The sequence below is a fragment of the Phoenix dactylifera genome, chromosome 5 (genome assembly GCF_051530095.1).
Source record: "Phoenix dactylifera cultivar Ajwa chromosome 5, Ajwa_hap1_PhDact_Kaust_v1.1, whole genome shotgun sequence".
In the NCBI taxonomy this organism is placed as follows: Eukaryota; Viridiplantae; Streptophyta; class Magnoliopsida; order Arecales; family Arecaceae; genus Phoenix; species Phoenix dactylifera.
The window spans coordinates 28,641,662-28,660,580 of NC_143194.1; the positions used below are offsets into that span (position 1 = coordinate 28,641,662).

General features: G+C 41.2%; 3 protein-coding genes across 11 annotated transcripts in view; 2 read left to right on the plus strand and 1 right to left on the minus strand.

Annotated features, from left to right (window-relative positions):
* The first annotated feature begins 2,237 nt into the window (after positions 1 to 2,237).
* On the plus strand, positions 2,238 to 10,432 carry LOC103696952 (ABC transporter B family member 9-like). 3 transcript variants are annotated; one of them, XM_008778682.5, is made up of 13 exons: positions 2,238 to 2,481; positions 2,581 to 2,871; positions 3,568 to 3,622; positions 4,293 to 4,468; positions 4,987 to 5,208; positions 5,308 to 5,546; positions 5,688 to 6,213; positions 6,326 to 6,599; positions 6,754 to 7,429; positions 7,565 to 7,793; positions 7,896 to 8,162; positions 8,252 to 8,515; positions 9,497 to 10,432. In XM_008778682.5, the coding sequence occupies exons 2-13, from the start codon at positions 2,647 to 2,649 to the stop codon at positions 10,139 to 10,141; spliced, it is 3,798 nt and encodes a 1,265-aa protein (XP_008776904.3). In that variant the 5' UTR covers positions 2,238 to 2,481; positions 2,581 to 2,646; the 3' UTR covers positions 10,142 to 10,432. The 3 variants fall into 3 exon arrangements, with proteins under 3 accessions (XP_008776904.3, XP_026656870.3, XP_088578275.2); XM_026801069.4 differs by having other exon boundaries at positions 2,242 to 2,481; positions 6,754 to 7,793; XM_088722149.2 differs by lacking the exon at positions 2,238 to 2,481 and having other exon boundaries at positions 2,506 to 2,871; positions 6,754 to 7,793.
* Positions 10,433 to 11,455: 1,023 nt separating this feature from the next.
* On the plus strand, positions 11,456 to 16,678 carry LOC103696954 (uncharacterized). 5 transcript variants are annotated; one of them, XM_088722151.2, is made up of 6 exons: positions 11,461 to 11,579; positions 11,923 to 11,989; positions 13,083 to 13,416; positions 13,523 to 14,115; positions 15,227 to 15,742; positions 16,398 to 16,678. In XM_088722151.2, the coding sequence occupies exons 3-6, from the start codon at positions 13,194 to 13,196 to the stop codon at positions 16,548 to 16,550; spliced, it is 1,485 nt and encodes a 494-aa protein (XP_088578277.2). In that variant the 5' UTR covers positions 11,461 to 11,579; positions 11,923 to 11,989; positions 13,083 to 13,193; the 3' UTR covers positions 16,551 to 16,678. The 5 variants fall into 5 exon arrangements, with proteins under 5 accessions (XP_088578278.2, XP_088578277.2, XP_038984924.3 ...); XM_039128996.3 differs by having other exon boundaries at positions 11,463 to 11,579; positions 12,599 to 13,416; XM_039128997.3 differs by having other exon boundaries at positions 11,463 to 11,579; positions 13,158 to 13,416.
* A 1,718-nt stretch (positions 16,679 to 18,396) lies between these two features.
* The window catches only part of LOC103696949 (putative phosphoinositide phosphatase SAC9), a 41,369-nt gene continuing 40,846 nt past the window's right edge, over positions 18,397 to 18,919 (minus strand). For all 3 annotated transcript variants that reach the window (XM_039128998.3, XM_088722145.2, XM_088722144.2), the window contains one exon: positions 18,397 to 18,841. In XM_039128998.3, the coding sequence (XP_038984926.3) occupies positions 18,560 to 18,841 (282 nt within the window). In that variant the 3' untranslated portion in view covers positions 18,397 to 18,559. The remainder of the gene's footprint in view (positions 18,842 to 18,919) is intronic.

An 18,919-nucleotide genomic window follows, 5' to 3' on the forward strand; every position in this document is an offset into this window, starting at 1 on the left:
ATCCATGCGTCCAAATATCCTTCAAAGCCCTGTTTAGATGGCAAGAGTTTTTTATCCGGCGACAAGATAAGGATTTGATCTATTTATGGCTAAACAAACAAGAGCTTGATAAGGTATGTAATAAAGAGTGAGAAACCTGGATTTCCAACGATCTAGGGCTCGTTTGGTCCGCGGGAAAAGAAGGGGGGAAAGTGTGGTCAACGGGAAAGTAATGAGATGCCTCTTGTTTGGTTGGAGTTTTCAAAGGAGAGAGAAGGGAAAGTTATATTCCCATGGGAATGTGATTCCCACATTTCATGGGAAAGTCTTTCCCATGAGAAACATGGGAAAGTTGCTTTCCCATGAGGCGGGAATCACTCTATTTTTACTTTTTCCCAAAAAGTCCCTTCAGCATTAAAGAAGCATTAAAGAGGCATTAAAAATCTAATTTTTATTAAGGGCATAATAGGAATTATATATAACTTTCCTAGGAAAGTGGATGGCCAACCAAACATAAGCACCTTGGAAATTTGTCACTTTCCTATGGTCAACCAAACATGCCAAAAATACTTTCCTAGGCATCCTCTTCCTAGGAATTTGTTTCCCAGGAATCATATTCCTAGGAAGGAAAATGCTTCCCGCGAACCAAACGAGCCCCTATAGTATATAGCTTACCCTTTCTTTTGGTAAGTAAAAACTTACCTTTCAAATGAAAGAAATATTCATAATTTTCCAAGGATTGGGAGCTCCGGATAGTCCCAGACCATTCAATTTTTAGCTCTCTCTCCTATTCTTCTCTCTTATTGAATTGGGCCTTATCCAATCAAACGTATGCAACCATCCAAATCGGCCCTAAAGCCTTCGAGAGCCACAGATCTCAATTCAGAAGGTATGCCCTTTGGATTACAATTGCAAGCTTGGGCATGGGCTTGAGCTAAGCGGATGAGATCGAGCCTAATATTTGGTACAGAGTTACGTCAGTTTCCAAGCTTGCCTCGGCAGGTTTGGTTGAGTATTTGGGCACTGTTTGATTGCTTTAACTTGATGGAATCGTGCCGTAAACAACACGCCAGCCTGATGGATAGGTGGTAATGTGAAACGGTTGCAAACATTCCATCCATGGAGCGAGAACCACAAAAGCCATTTCAACTCTCATTCTAACCAGAGTCTCGTGCTTCAAAAAATGATCCTGAGCGCAGGGATTAGGAATTCCGGAAATTGTGAAGTAGCCTATGCTTTCGAATGTTCAAATAATAGAACATAAGAGCATAATATTTTCACTCTTCTCATGACAAAGGCATGCCGGCATTGGCGATTGGAATTTCAGGAGTCTTTCTTAAGTAAGTAATAAGTTTGTATGACAAATTCACCAAAAATCAGAGCAGAAGTTATTGTTGAAAGAATATTTACATTTTTTGTATGTTCTAGATGGCGTGAATCAAAAGCATACCATTTATATAGTCCTCATGATGCATTGCTCAAATTGCTAGAAATTATAGGAGTAAAGTTTGCTCAACAAGAAGCATGTCTTTCACTCTATGCATGCATAAATATACAGCCATGCAAATTTCGAGCTAATATGCGCTATCTAATTACTTCCATCAAACCCTCAAAAATCTATTGTATTATAAAATCAGAATTTGGAAGAGCCATTCTCCTCAGTACTATATTGCATCACGTAAATTACACATTTTTATTGATTTATTTTGAATAAGGACGCTCTCCAATTGGCACAATTTTTTTTTTTTTTTACGCAAGTGGAGGAAGAGATCTTCACTAACAATGAAAGAATTAGGGATGGCAATGCTTAATCATTTAATCGACCTAACTTCATTTAATCTGTCATAAATCAGGTTAGATTACCTATTGAATGAAATGATTAAATTTGGATCTGCAATTTTGACCCGGATCGCATTCCGATTAACAGATTTTAAATTTATCTCATGCATTTGCCACCTCTAGAAAGAATATCCTCTAGGTAAATACGAATAAAATTAACACAGAGCAATAGAAGGGGGGTAGGAGGAACCTAACAAATTGGGGGTAGGAGGAACTTAACTTGTTCTTAAAATAGAGAGATTCCGTCCAAATATAAATGGTGGCCCCCGCTCTATTCCACAGTTCGCAAAGCATCGCACGGAGCATGTTCATTTGCCAAAAGGGCATGTTTGATGATAGGTTAGCTGCCAGCTGGCCGGGTCTTCTAGAAGCAGGGGAGTCGGGGGCTTCCCATGCGTCTCCTCGTATGCGATATCTCCGCGCAGTTACTTCGTCCGCCGGTCCCTCGCGCCTCCTCCTCTGCCCGGCACGATCCCCTCCACGTCTCGAGTATCGACCGCCTCTCCCCGGCCGTATATATGCCACTCGAACCGGCCTCTCCCTCTCCTCCTTCCCTTTCTGCTCGTCATTTCAAAGAAAATCCCACGCCTCTCTCTCTCTCTCTCTTTCTCTCGCTCGCTCGTTGCCATTTCTTTGAGCAAGACAAATATAGAGAGAAAGGAGGTACAAGAAATGGCTTCTTTAATTTCTTTTACCCATCCCTCTTTTTTCTCTCTCTCTTTTCTATTTCTTTATTGCTTTGTCCTTGTGACGATGTCGCAGGAGAAGCGGGAGACCCATGAGTGTGTAATATAACCTGGACGTTGAGGGGAGTCAAGAAGAGAAGGCATGGCGAGAGACGGCAGCGGTGAGAGGAGCAAAGGAGATGAGACGGTGTCGTTCTTCAAGCTCTTGTCTTTTGCGGACAGGAAAGACGTGGCGTTGATGGTGCTCGGCACGATCGGGGCGCTTTTTAACGGGGTGGCGATGCCGATCATGACTATCGTTTTCGGTGAGCTCGTCGATGCGTTCGGCGGAAACAACAGGGCCATGGTCGTCGAGAAGGTGTCCAAGGTTGGTGCCCTGTCCCGCTGTTCTCGCGGCCCTTTTTCCTCAATCCTTCCTTCATAAGTTCTTGATGTATGCATGTATGTATGTGTGTATGATTTGTACAATATTAGAACTATTGGTTATAGTTCTAAAGCGAACAAATTAATCACGTCCTTCTTGATTTTCTGATTGGAAGTTTAGCTCCTTAGGACCAAAAAAAAAATCCTACCAGCGATATGTTTTCGGGATGCTTTGGTGTTGCGAAAGTTCTGAAAAATGACCTTCTGGCTGCTCGGATTTTCGTAGTTATCCTTAGTTTTCATTTGATCGGACATTTCTATGTTACTTGGAGGTGCATCCTGTCTCAATTGTTTTCCCCCTACCAAAAGATTTTAGCCGTAAAAATCGTCGATTCATCTTTTGATCAGTTGGAGAAAATTCATTTCGTTATTTTGATTCATTAAAGATGATATATGCTGGACTGGTGAGTAGCTATCTTTTTCTCTTTCTTTTGGTTTTCTTGCATCTCTACTTCTTAATTGAGTTTTCGAAAGGAACACCTTGATTTTGGTGTGGATATGAAAATATTTGGTATTCTGATGTAACTATTGCTCGATGTTTGGAGTCTTGAGTTGATTATGCCAATATGTTGTCAAGCATGTCGCACTGTCATCGATGAATTTTTTTTCTAATCTGAATTGGGTTGTAATTCTGTTTCAGGTGGTTCTGAAGTTTGTCTATTTAGGTGTTGCGGCTGGTGTTGCTGCCTTTCTACGTAAGTGTATGGTTACTTAGTATTATAAATTAATTGCTGCAATACCATGCACTATTTTTCCTCCTTTTCTGTGCTTTGCCATTTATTTTATCTAGATTGATGTGGTTGTACTCGCACGTTGCAAGAATTATTGGTGTTTGTGTCTCCAACTATGCATGCGTGGGGCGTGGTTGTGCAATAAATTGATAGACAGAAACACAGATAGATGTATAGATAGATATTGCCATATCATTTTGAGCAGCAAAAATCTCCATTCTGGTGCCACTGTGAGCAGCCAGATGCCAGATTTTGAGTATTGTTGCTAGGATAGTTTTACCACTCGGGTATTCTTTTTTGCATTTTGTAGCCCATCTCCGATTATCAAACTATTCTGTTCTAAACAGATACATGTGACATCATTAATCATGTGCCAGTTAGTAGTCTTAGATATTCGAGCAAGCGAATTGCAGGTAGTCTAACTAATATCTATTGATTCCTTTTCTCGTAGTCAGCTTGTAAACATAGTTTCCTCAAAAGAGATGCTGCCTTATGGGCTTGTGGCTATGATGATAAATGTGCTGCAGATTGACTAATCATTTTTTTAAAATCGTTATATATTCTGCCTCAAAATAGTTGTATAAAACCGTGTTTTCATACTATGGGCCTCAACAATGGGAACTTTTCATGGCAGAGGTGTCATGTTGGACAGTGTCTGGAGAAAGACAGGCGGCACGAATTCGTGGTTTATACCTCAAAACCATATTGAGACAGGATATTGCGTTCTTTGATAACGAGACGGCAACTGGGGAAGTCATTGGAAGAATGTCAGGGGACACCATACTTATCCAAGAAGCTATTGGTGAAAAGGTGAGATATTATTGACATAGTGAAAATTTACTAAAATTTACATATAAGCAACTCCAAATGTATCTTTTTTAATTCTTAAATGAAATATGTTCTGACTTACATTCTTCATGGCATGGGAGAGTTGGGTGCATGTTACCTTTTTCTTGTCTTTTAGTAAAGATTCCTGAATGAAAAAGAAGATACCCAAATTTTTATGCGTGATAAATTACTTCTGAACAGTTCTTACTGAAATTTAGCCAGAGCAGTCTTTAAAACCAAAATTTCTTTTCCCATTCTTGAATGACCATCAAAAACAATTCAAACTAGATGTAGAACTAAATTTTCCTAAAACTTATTTAAAATATGCATTAATACAGTTGCTATGTAGATTAATTGGTAGGTTTCTCATAAAAACACTTAAATCTCTAGGCCTATGCAAAATCTGTCTTGTTAATATCATGAGAACTTCTCTGTTCGCTAGATATGAGATGAATCCCTTGAAATCTTCCTTTACCGATTTTTTTTGTTTCTAATTGCAGGTTGGGAAGTTCTTACAACTAGTTGCAACTTTCTTTGGTGGCTTTATTGTAGCGTTCACTTCTGGCTGGCTTCTGGCACTTGTATTGCTGTCAGGTATACCTCCTATTGTCATTGCTGTCGCAGCCTTGTCAATGACGATGGCCAAAATCTCAAGCCGAGCACAAGCGGCATATTCTGAAGCAGGAACTGTAGTTGAACAAACAGTTGGATCCATCAGGACTGTAAGTGTACATATATGTCACATGTCACGTATGTCCAAAAAAGAAATCTTTCAGTCTATGAATGTTTTCTTAATTCCTTTTCCTCCACACATATTCTAGGTTGTTTCCTTCACCGGTGAGAAGCATGCCATTGACAAGTACAACGAGCTCATAAGAAATGCATACAAATCTACTGTTCAAGAAGGAATTGCTTCTGGCCTAGGAATTGGTTTTGTTCTGTTGATTGTGTTCTGCATGTATGGGTTAGCTATATGGTATGGTTCCAAGTTGATAATTGGGCATGGCTATGTTGGTGGATCTGTCATCAATGTTATAATGTCTATTATGACTGGTGGAATGTAAGTCACAATTCACTGATTATAGTTTCAGAATCGTGTGTCTGTTCAATCCTTTCGACAGCCAAATTTCTAATTATAATGATCTCATCTTTTAAATTGATGTCGATACTTATCTCATCTTTTAAACTGGTGTTGCAACAGAGCCCTAGGCCAGGCATCCCCATCTGTGAGTGCATTTGCAGCAGGGAAAGCCGCCGCATATAAAATGTTCGAGACAATCAATCGAAAACCAGAGATTGATGCCTCTGACATGAGCTGTGTTGTGTTAGAAGATATCAAGGGTGACATTGACCTGAAGGATGTTTACTTCAGCTACCCAGCAAGGCCTGATCAGCTGATATTTGATGGCTTCTCATTGCATGTACCAAGTGGCACAACTATGGCTCTAGTTGGAGAGAGTGGCAGTGGAAAGTCAACTGTGATTAGTTTGGTAGAGAGATTCTATGATCCTCAAGCTGGTGAAGTGCTGATAGATGGTGTCAACCTAAAGAAACTGAGGCTCGGGTGGATAAGGGAAAAAATTGGACTTGTTAGCCAAGAACCGATCTTGTTTACGACCACCATTAAAGAGAATATTTCCTATGGAAAGGAAGGTGCGACAGAGGAAGAAATTAGCAGAGCAATTGAACTTGCTAACGCTGCCAAGTTCATTGATAAGATGCCTGATGTAAAAAGACATGGCTTCACGTTCTATTACATAATTGTTTTTCTTTTATCATTGCTGTTTTCATTTTAGTTTGAAAAGGTTAATTATTTTGATACATGGTCATCTCCTGCAGGGACTTGATACAATGGTTGGTGAGCATGGAACCCAACTCTCTGGTGGACAGAAGCAGAGGATTGCAATCGCTAGAGCAATTCTGAAAAACCCCAAGATCTTGCTTCTAGATGAAGCAACAAGCGCATTGGATGCTGAATCTGAGAAAATAGTTCAAGATGCATTGGTGAGAATCATGGTAGATAGGACCACCATAGTTGTTGCCCATCGCTTGACCACTGTGAACAATGCTGATACCATATCAGTTGTGCATCGGGGAAAATTAGTAGAGCAAGGTAAGTGCTAAGCCAGTCTCTTTTGATTTTCTCTGTTCTTTTTTCCCCACTGATTCATATCCACTATTATAAGTGAAGGTCAAACAGAAAAAAGAATGACACAGCTAAGCACACTTAACTAACTTCAATACTAAATGCATGTTATGCGAAACAGGTTCGCATGCAGAGTTGATCAAACACCCTGATGGGGCTTATTCTCAACTCATACGCCTGCAAGAGACTAATAAAGAAGCTGAAAGAGCATCTTTAGAGGATTCGGGAAGGTTACTTTCAAGTTCTGATGCAGCAAAGTCTCCATTCATATCTGGGAGTCGTCAGTTTTCCTTCAAGAGATCCATCAGTAGAGCTTCCTCACATGGCGGAAGCGGGAGGCATTCTTTCACTGTATCCCTTGGTTTGATTGGTTCTTTGGAATTCCAGGAGGATGGCCCTTTAGAAGATGAACTCAAGGTAAAAGAGGACGATGTTGATAAAGTGGGCAAGCAAGTATCTTTCAGACGGCTGGCCTATCTGAACAAGCCAGAGATACCGGTTCTTTTAGGAGGATCCATTGCTGCAGCCGGTAATGGAGTGCTTTTACCGGTGTTTGGACTGTTAATCTCAGTTGCCATCGAGATATTCTATAAACCGCCAGAAAAACTTCGTAAAGAAGCTGTATTTTGGACACTGATGTTTGTACTTTTGGGAGGCATTTCACTTCTTATAGTGCCTGTACAACACTTTTTGTTTGGAGTGGCAGGTGGGAAGTTGATCGAGCGTATACGCTCCTTGTCATTTGAGAGGGTGGTGCACCAAGAGATCAGCTGGTTTGATGAGCCTCAAAATTCCAGGTTCTTGGCATTTTCTTTTAAAGATTTCTCTTTGTCATATTTAAATGTCAGATTTCTTTCCCACTCAAATGTTGCACTTTGCCTCAATCTTTGGTATCCCTACATAATCATTTGCAATCTTCTTTTTTTCCTCAGTGGGGCAATAGGGGCAAGGCTATCAGCGGATGCTTCAACAATCCGAAGTCTTGTAGGGGATTCCTTGTCACTGATCATTCAGAACTTAGCGACTATTATCGCGGGGTTTATGATAGCGATGGTTGCAAACTGGAAACTTTCACTCATAGTTTTAGTCTTGATACCTTTCTTGAGTTTGCAAGGATATGCTCAGGTTAAGTTACTTCAGGGTGTCAGTGCAGATGCCAAGGTATTGCCTGACTCTATTTGTGTGCTTCCATGACTATTTGTAAAAGAAGTGCAATTGGATTTTAAGGGGAAACCGATTAAGTGAATGTAAGATTTCTTGCAGGTAATGTATGAAGAAGCAAGTCAAGTGGCAAATGATGCAGTCAGCAGTATTCGGACAGTTGCTTCTTACTGTGCAGAAAACAGAATCATGGATACTTATGAAAAGAAATGTGAAACTCCTTTGAAAAGTGGAATCCGACGAGGAATTATAAGCGGCTTAGGTTTAGGTTTCTCATTCTTTGTGCTCTATTGCACATATGCTATTTGTTTCTATGTTGGAGCACTTTTTGTGCGTAACGGGAATGCATCCTTTACCGGTGTATTCAGGGTCAGTCAGCTGCATGGTTTTTCTTCTTGTTGTCTTTAATTCTCTTTAAGAATTTACCTAGCGCTCACATGCTTCTTTGTAAATGGCAGGTCTTCTTCGCTTTAACAATGGCAGCCCAAGGAGTTTCACAGTCAAGTGCCCTTGGTCCAGATACCAATAAAGCTAAGGATTCAGCTGCTTCTATTTTTGCAATTCTTGATCGTAAGTCCAAGATTGATTCAAGCGCCAGTGAGGGGACATTGTTAGCAAATGTTAAGGGACAAATTGAGTTCCAACATGTCAGATTCAACTATCCTACTCGTCCACATGTCCAGATCTTCAGAGACTTGTGCTTGAAAATTCCCTCTGGAAAGGTATCCGATCAAGTTTAAAATTTATTAAACCACCATAATTCTCCAATGGAGAAGAGAGTTTTGAATCAGAAAAAATCAGAATATTTACATTATTCTTTATTAAAATATGCCCTAATGTTTTTAAAATATGCCCTAATCTTGATTAGATTTCCAGATCTTGCCCAAAACTTTCCCCCTAATTTCTTATCTTCTATATTTGATCCTCCTTATATATATTGTTGTAATTTATTACATTCTTCAAATCATCATGAGTCAGTCCACTAGCAAGATATGATATTGTGCATGGCAAGCTAGCAAGCAAAATTTCTACTCCCCACGCCCCTTTTTTTTCCTCTGAAATAGTTAGACAATAGGTGTAACCCATTTTTATCAAGATAATGAAAATCATACAGCAGGGAACCCTAGCCCAAGGCAAGGGGTGGTTCAGGATCCAAACGACCAGCTAGAAAGACCAAAAAGATCATAATGTTCTGAACAGTCCTCAGTGGTTCTTTTCCTCTCTTTTTTCTGCAAAGTGCCTCAATGGCTTTTTGTGCCTAACTGGTTTGCTTTTCTTCAGAAAAGAGCATACTTTTTTTCTACTTAAAATCTCTCCTCGAGCAACCTCTTCCCCGTGGGATGAATAATTTGAAAACTGATGTGCCTCTCTCCACCGAGCATCCTTGCATTCCTGTCCAGCCAGATTCCCTGAAACATCTGCCACCACCAGGCCCACCACCATATGATTTTGCCCCCACTTCACCTCTAAGTTTTGTGCATTGCAAAAACCAAACCAAACCAGGTGCACTAGTAACTTAGGTTGCTATGAGCAAAAATAATAACCGATCCTGTAAGAACCCAACAGGATTTCTGAAAAACACTCGTATGGGTTCATGTCATATGTCGATTGCTCATAGTAAATTCCTGCTGCTGTTTTTCACTGTCATTATTGTTCGTTGATATCGTTATCTTGATGCTTACACTCTTAAGTTTCTTGCACAGAGTGTTGCACTCGTTGGAGAAAGCGGCAGCGGAAAATCCACGGTTATCTGCCTGCTGGAAAGGTTCTATGACCCTGATTCTGGTAGGATCTTGGTAGACGGAGTCGAGATTCAAAAGTTCAATATTAATTGGCTGAGACAGCAGATGGGATTGGTAGGCCAAGAGCCTGTATTATTCAATGGCACAATTCGTGCCAACATAGCTTATGGGAAGCAAGGGGAAGTGCCTGAAGAGGAGATCATTGCAGTTGCTGAAGCAGCAAACGCGCATAAGTTCATATCGAGTCTTCCTGAAGGATATGAGACCAATGTTGGGGAAAGAGGGGTGCAGCTATCAGGCGGGCAGAAGCAGCGCATAGCAATTGCAAGGGCAATCCTCAAGGACCCTAGAATTCTTCTACTTGATGAAGCAACGAGCGCTTTGGATGCAGAATCCGAGCGAGTTGTCCAAGAAGCTCTGGACAGAGTGATGTTTGGAAGGACAACTGTTGTTGTAGCTCATCGGTTATCAACAATTAAGGGAGCTGATATAATTTCTGTCGTGAAGAATGGTGTGATTGCCGAGAAAGGACGGCATGAGACGCTGATGGACATACCTGGTGGAGCATATGCTTCACTTGTTGCACTTCATTCGAATTCTTCATGATAGGATAGGGCTGTGCTAGGTTGAAAAACAATGCAAGACACCTTTTTTCTCGATTCTATTCTTAAAGTAGCTTCTGTCAAACAGCATCCACATCGGTCTTGTTCTGTTACCTACCCATTTTATTAGAAGGTAACGACAGCTTTCAAAGAACTGCAGAATATCAAGTCTAGGAGTAGATGAAAGTTCTTTAAAAGTTGTCTAGTAGCTAAATTGTTAGTTCTGAGAGAGGATAAACTGAATTTGTTTCGAATTCTTCTTTTTACTATGAGATTCAGATGATATTTGTCGCAAGTATAATGATCCACTGGCCGGTTGGCTTTGATTGTGTGTGTTGCTATTAATTGAAATGGGTATAGTTGGGCAGGTTGGCAAGAATTGAGTTAAAAGAGGTAAGGCCTTCTACGATCCCGGCAATTCAGGTCCAAGGATGGACAAACTAGGGTTAGATCAAAATGTCGGATGTTTTTTTTTTTTTTGCATAAAATTGCTGTCCGATCTCAAACTCGTATCATTGTGCTTGTTAACCAAGGCTTTTACCATTTGAAAAATTGAACTTTCGCAGGGCCTCGAAGGAAATTAGTTATTCAGTGGCAGGAAATTGATTCGAAGCTGTCGTATGTTGGATTTTAGGAATATGTTTTTTGGTTGGCATGCCAAACATATGCTCTGTTAGGTTTTGGGTTATTTTTTTTACATTTTTGGAAGATTTCTCAGTTTCACAAATATGCTTGAAACCAACAGAGAATGAACTTCTAGCCAGGAACACTACCTCCAAACCTGAGAATGAATTACAACAGTTGGTTTCCTGTATCCTTCAGAAAGTACTCAGATGTGTGATGTGTTATGTATGCTACACAGCTGTATAATCTCTTCATTCATATAACATTAGATTTAAATGATCCTCCTGAAGTTTGAAACTCCAAATGTTCTCTGCTCTGCTCTTCTCACAGATCGTCCGTCTCCTTGAAGCTGGTTCTTTAGTTTCTATTTTGGCCTCAGCACCTTTCCAGCTCTCGGCACCCTGCAAAGTTTTACACGACTGCTCCAGGAAATACTGGCCAAGTGATTAGCCCAAGTTAAAGCGCTTTGGCAAAACAACTAGCGGAGTATCTCTGCCCCTGTCCTCTTTGTCGCGGCGCTCTTGGAGTTCAAATGGATCGCAGCGTTTCACGTGCAAAAGAGTGAAATGATACTGCTGTCCATGAGGGGAAACAGAGCAGGGGAAGAATCAATATAATATAAGTTCTAGTGGGCCCTGATCAAGGAGTCCAATGATGGAGGGCAACGACACTATGGAATTATCCCTTGTTCGGTGCGATACACGCTCCCTCCCCTTTTACTGTGCGCTCTCTCTCTCTCTCTCTCCCACGCTCTCCCTCTCTTCTTCTTCTTCATCCTCTTCTCTCTCTCCTTTCTCCCACTTTTCTCGTCGACTCAGGTAAGCCCCAAACTTAACTTCTCTCTCTTTCTTTCTTATGAATTCTCAGGGAGGTCGAAGCCCCTCCTTGCTTCTCGCTGCCGATTAGAGGATGGCATGGTCATCCCTTGCTCCACCGGGAGAGGAACGACCCTCTCCCCTCTCCTTCTCTCTCGGGTTGAGCCCCTCCGCTCGCTTGCTATTTTCCCCTTTTTTTGGTTAAGGATGGAGCAATTCCTACGCTCTCTCTTTCTCTCCTCTTTCTCTCTCTTGGGTCAAGCCAAACCCACCGATTCCAGTGGAAAAGTAATCTCCACTTTATTCGCTCTCCTAATTTTCTAATCTAAGATTGGTTTAAATATAGGTGGGCAGCAGTTTGAGTCCATTAATATAGGATCAGCACAATGACTCTGTCCGGCCTACTAATTGAGGTAAAATCTAATCTATTAATTTTTTAAATTAATTAATTATTATCATGATTTAAATTAATTCTTTAAATCTTAAGTATGTTCTCGCCATGAGCAGGAATGTGGTATAAATCTAGGTATGGCCTTACTATGGGCAGAAACATGGTATCCAACATTAAGTAGGCTAGTCACTGAACAATTCAAATGACTTTTGATTGCCAAAAAGCCAGATATGATACAGAATAATCACATTATGACAATAATACTAATAATGATAACAATAGTTAAAATAATGATAATACTAACAGTAATAGTAAGTTCAATGAAAATTCTGACTAATTGGAACCGTTGATCTAGTAATGTACGAAAAGCATATCAAAAATTGTTATTTTAATGATATGTTGTGTACATTTGAGTTGTTAAGTTTACAGAGCTTAATGTACATACAAGTATTATTGTTGGGATAGTCACATAAATGCTTAATCAGTAATTGTGAATATATGAATTATTATTTTCTCACTGGTTATATATTTATTAAAGAACTGATGTCATATTCATGTAAGCGTATGTGCTTAGAAAATGTTTACTGAGTTGTCAGCTCACATTATAACTTTCTTCTTTTTTTTTTTCCAGAGCCACAGAATATCTAGCTAAATGGAGTCGTTTCTGGACTTTTGACAAGAGAATAATAGTTAAACTTTTGCATCTGATGCCAGAGATAGGACAACTTTAATTACCAATGAATGATACAGTATTTTATTTGCCTTAGTTGTTTATCCCTCGGCATTAATTGTTCTAATTTTGAAAATAAAAAAACTATTGTTTACAAGAAATGTATACCAGAATTTCTATAATCATGAAAAAATGTGATTTGCTTTGACATCCTACAATCATGGGTAATAGGGAGGATATTGTGCCTTGACTGAGCATGCTTTAAGTGAATCCAAATCAGGAGAATTTTGAATTTTGAATTTGATCCTCATGGAGGAGATCATGCCTTGACCGAGAATGCCTTAATTGAATCCAAATCTAAATCCAAATCTAGAGAATTTTAAATTTTGAATTTGATCCGAAGATTGTGTCTTGATGGAGGATGTCTTAATTGAATCCAATTCAGGGGAATTTTTGATTTTGATCCTTATCACACGCTGACCCAAAGTCCCAGCGTATAAATGAGCCTCGTTCCTCTTAGTCCTTCTAGGAAGAGAATTTTGCTACCGTGCTTCCGATGGGGAGATTGGATGGGGCCTCTTTTCTTCTATGGCTGCTGGCCGCTACCTGCTGTCTTTTTCTTGTGAAAGCCGGAGAGGAATATGTATCAGCGGTGGGAGATCCAGGGATGAGGAGAGATGGACTGAGGGTAGCTTTGGAGGCCTGGAATTTCTGCAACGAGGTTGGAATGGAAGCTCCCCACATGGGCAGCCCCCGAGTCGCCGATTGCTTCGACCTGAGTCCGTCTCTCTTTTCTTCTTCTTCTTCTTTTGGTCAATAACTCCTCTTCCTTTGCTATCCATTGGATTATCTGCCCATTGTTATATTTTTCTTTTGGGTTGGTAGATGAAAGTGGCGATGCAGCACACAAGGTAAGCGAACTCGATAACAAGCTCAGCGTGGGGGATCCATTCCCGGGAGCGCAGCCAGGGAATACTTCAAACGTGGATCTCTACGCCGTGGAGAAGGAGCTCTACTTGGGGAAGAAATGCGAGGTGGATGACCAGCCAGGTCCATGGCAATTCTGGATGATCATGCTCAAGAATGGCAATCTAGACACGACCGCCGCGCTTTGCCCGAAGAACGGCAGGCCGGTCGGGCCGTTTCCAAGGGACCCGAGCAGGTTCCCGTGCTTTGGGGACGGGTGCATGAACCAGCCATTGGTGTTCCACAACTATACGGCCTTGGACGGGAATACTCTGAGGGGGAGGTTCTTTGGGTCGTACGAGCTCGATGCTGATCTTGCTGAATCTAGTAGTTATAACATTTCCTACTACTCTGTGACGTGGGAGAAGAAGGTGGGAGAGGGTGGATGGGCGTTCCACCATGTACTCCAGACCTCCGAGAAGTATCCCTGGCTCATGCTCTACTTGAGATCCGATGCTACTACGGGGTTCTCTGGGGGTTATCACTATCCCACCAGGGGAATGACCAAGATCGTAAGCAATCTATAATCTTGCTCTTGTTTTCTTCTATGCATCCATAAATCTGTGATCGCATATTTTCTGAATTATGGAGACCATCACTCCGTCGGTCATTTGTGGCCCTTGGTGGCGGCGGTGTCGTTGTTGTTGAGGAAAAGGATTAGATTCCTGCCAACTCGTCTCTTGACATAGTTAAATGAGTGGTTGGTTGGTATGTTAATATCAAGGGAAACGCATCTTGTGTTCTGAAAATGCCCACGGAGGCTTGGGAAAAGAATGGGACTTCTTTGACTAAGCGCGCAACTCCACCAGATAAAGCATGAAAGGTTCCCCTGTTTCTTTTCATATAGTTTTTCCCGAGTCATTGCTTGCAACTTGCATTCAAGATATGAATTCTTCTTTCCTCTCTGTTTTCTTTTCCAGTATTTCCAACAGGCTAGCATGGATTTCAGCCACCTTTTTTACCTGTAGTCTATTTTTAAAATGGGACCGAACCACTTTAGTGATTAAATTGACATCCACTTAAATCTCCTTCTGATGCTAGCTAGGGAACGGTTTCTGTCAATTCTGGAGCTCTAATGACTACGTTGCTGCCAAAATCAAGGAATTAATTTGACCTGAAAAATTTTCCTCTGAGGTCCTTCTGTATATAATTGTGTCAGAAAAAGTTGTAGCAATAAGATAACCATCAGCTATAATATTTCGAAGCACTCTCCTCCTGAAAATTCCTTCTTAGAGAACTGCCTGTTTTACATTGGCCAGGCAATTCACTATTAGACCACCTCAAGATTAGTCATGGACTATTCATATAACTTATTCGTAGAATCCATAAATTATTGATTAATTCTGCAATGTTATGCCTTCTGTCATTGATGAATTGCTATTTTATTATCCTAGTGCCCTCTCAAGCTCATCTTCAAATAAACTACTGTACAGATGCAGCTATTTTTTTTAATTTTTTTAAAAATAAAAATTTACAGATACATTCCATGATCTTTTGACAACTTCCCCTCCAAAAAGAAAAAAAAAGTTCAAACTCAATATAATTCATGTTTATCTCAAACGAAATGGAACAATATCAATTGGACATGATTAATGTAAGCACTCAAAATCAACATGAATGTAGATACCAGAGTCTCCAAACTTCAAGGTGAGGATCACACTGGACATCAAGAAAGGTGGGGGTCCAAAGAGCCAGTTCTACTTGATGGACATGGGCAGCTGTTGGAAGAACAACGGCGACCCCTGCGACGGCGACGTGACGACGGACGTCACCCGGTACAGCGAGATGATCCTGAACCCAGAGACAGAAGCATGGTGCAAGCCGGAGGCCATCCACGAGTGCCCCCCTTACCACACCTTTCCCAACGGCACCCGAGTGCACCGGACCAACACCGCCAGCTTCCCCTACGCCGCCTACCACGTATACTGCTCGCCGGGGAATGCGAAGCACGCCGAGCAGCCCACCACCTACTGCGATCCCTACAGCAACCCCCAGCCTCAGGAGATCCTCCAGATACTGCCCCACCCGGTCTGGGGGGCCTACGGGTATCCCACCACGAAGGGGGAGGGATGGGTTGGTGATCCCAGGACCTGGGAGCTCGACGTGGGGAGGATGTCTCACTCGCTCTACTTCTACCAGGCCAGTTTATTCCCCCTCCGCTTCTTTTTATTTGCCTCTGCCATTTTTGAACTTTAAAATAGCAACCGTTGTTGCCATGGTTATATAGCTGGACTCCTCGCACCTTAATTAAGGAGTAAGATGACTGGTTATGATCTCTGAATCCCTGAAACAGAGGGAAGACAGAGCTCTCTAAATCAACATCATCTAGTCAAAAAAAAAAAAGTTCGTTCGAATATCTTCATTTTTTTTGTATCTAAAAAGAAAACTTCAGAAAAAGTAGGCATGCAGGATTGTCAGGTAACCATGCACAATGGACGTGAAATTTAATTCTGCTTCGTGTGCAATATGTATTGTAAAAGATATATTTGGTAGTTAACCGCTACTGTATGACATAGTTAGAGTTTATTCTAGTGAGAAATTACATATTTGGAGTTGCAACACACATTTAACTCATATGTTTAAAGGCATGTTTCAGTGGGCATGTGCTTTCTAACTTGTGAAAGGTCATGTCCAGATTTTGAAACCATGCAATGTTGCCTCCTGAGCCATCAAAATGAACAGTTAATACATATATATGTTTATATCGAACGAACCTTTTTTTTGTTTTGAGGAAGTTGAAATGAATTAACTAGATGACTGGTATGTTGATTTCTTCTCTATCCTTTGGCTGCAGGATCCAGGCACAGCTCCGGCCAAGAGACGGTGGCCATCGCTTGATGTTGGCACGGAAATCTATATTAGCAACGATGAAGTGGCTGAGTGGACGCTAAGCAACTTCGACATCATAATTCCGAAGGCTCGCAAATTAGTTTCCTCTGAGATGTAATAGAAAGTTGGTACGATAGCTGAGAAGCTACCAACAGAATTTCTTTATCTCCAGTTCTTTTAGTTCTAAAAACAAGGATGGCAGAAGAATATCTATAAAAAAAACTGCTTGTTGGGATTATTTATCAACTTAGTATATATGTCCCCCGTACAGTTTATATATATATATATATAGAGAGAGAGAGAGAGAGAGAGAGAGAGAGAGAGAGGTGAAGGACGTAAACCACATACACATGCAGACACACACCATGTGTCCTCCCATGAGATCAACACAAAAATTAAACATGCGTTTTTATCTATCAACTCTAAACGTCAAGGCAAATTAAACATCTTCTTAGTGCAACAATAAGTGTCATTTTGACACATTACATATGCGAAGTTTTAAGTCTAGAAAGAAAAAAAAGAAAAAGAGGAGAACAATTGCTTTTTCCTTTGCGACACTAGCCTCGTACAATCATGAAGAAGAAACTGAATTTTATCCAACAGAGCACCTTCCCCCATATTGGGGTCGTTGAATATTCGATCATTCCCCTTTAACCATGCACACCAAGTTATGATAACAGCCATTACATCCCATCTTCTTGTCTTCGTAGATCTCCAAGCAATCCAATAGGTAGATAGGAAACTCTTGATATTGTAGTAACCCAACTTTGCCGCAACCACTGATCAAATGCTCCTGGAATACGCACATTGAATTAAGAGATAACAGTAGTTACTTCAGCTGAGCAGCAAAGACAGCAAATAGAAGGTCAAAATCTTATCCTTAAACAGCAAACCATGAGAATATCAAAAACTTTAGGAGATATAGGACACTTGCATAAATTAAGACTTTAAAGTTAGAAACTAGACCTCCATTGTTTGTCATTTTGTAAGCGCAACGAGAAGAACATTTTTCATTTGCTGTCCATCTCCAAGCGATGCAATCTTCTTCATCCGTGAGATTAACCTCTGGACGCATCTCCAGATGATGCCTCATCTACACCACTGCTGCCATCTCCAGATGATGCCCCATCTCCTTCGTAACCGCAGAAGAGAGCAAAGGCTAACTCCGGTACGGCGTCAAGATCCATGGCTTCGTTGGCAACCGGAGTTGGAGATCTGGATTAACATAATCCTTTAAAGCAGAAGCAGCGCAGAGCCGTTCCGGCACTTCGCGTCAAAATGTCCACCACCTCCACGAATGAAGCACCTTACTTTCTTAAAACTCAGAAGTAATGAAGGAAGCTCGTCGGTTGGTAGATTTCGGTGTCATGTTAAGCGTAGAAGCAGAGGAAGAAGTGGAATATGGAGCAGATAGAGTTTTTACTTCCAGGCCCGGACACCTCACTAATAGAAGGCTCAAGCGTAGGGAGAGCTGGGAGCATTTAGCTCTTCTGGAATGCTTCCCATGCCACGTAGATGAACGTGGAGGGCATGGCGGGAAATCTTCCCTTCCTACGGTCGAAAGGTGTCGAGACCCAGAACCATGAAGAGCGCCATCGGACCCTGGAGACCCGGACGCAACCATCTTCCGGGCGGGGAAGGGGCTTTACTTCACCTGGGACACAGGATTTGGGCAAAGAGCGGATCTATGGATTACGAGGGATAACCGGCGAGAGGGCCGTCAGAGAGGGCGAGTGAACGGAAAAAGATTTCCGAGCTTTCATGGGCTGCAACTCTTCCCTCCTGGCCGATTACATAACTGGAAAGTGTTCAGATAGTTTAGGCAATAGGGATTTGACTTTCAGGGAAAAGATATCGGAGAGGCAAACATGACAAAGCCTGAAGGAAAACTGTGAAGAATATTTTGGAAGCAGTTTGTGGTCCTCGTGTGAATCTTCACACAAGCATAAACAATGTGAAGCAGCTTGAGGTCCTCGTGGATCTTCACACGAGCAGAAACTATGTATACAATAAAATGCTATTGATAGTGTTTATAAATTACATACGATGCTCTACATAAAGAGAGAGCTTAATCAAGATGGATTCCAATGCAAAGAATATTCTTCAGGCTTTTTAAACAGTGTACGATCAAACTGCAGACAGACTGGCCAATTTACCAAGCTCAAACGGGTCCGCGTAATAGTATAGTTTCACTCTGTTTGACAAAGACAAGCCCGAAGCCAAAGGAAGAGTTCTAAAATTTGGGTTAACCTGTTCAGCAATATCATCTGCAAATGCAGCAACATCTCCAAGTAGTCTGAAAATAACCATTCGGGCCTGTATTGGTCGTGGAAAATCAAAGTAAAGAGCTGTCCCTGCTTTCACTTCTGGTAACCGGTATTCCCCAACCGTAACATAATTTCTTGGTTCCTGTATTAAAAAAATAAAAAAGCGGTTAAACTGTATTGCCTAAAAATCTAAGCAAAAAAGGATGCCACCTAACATCAT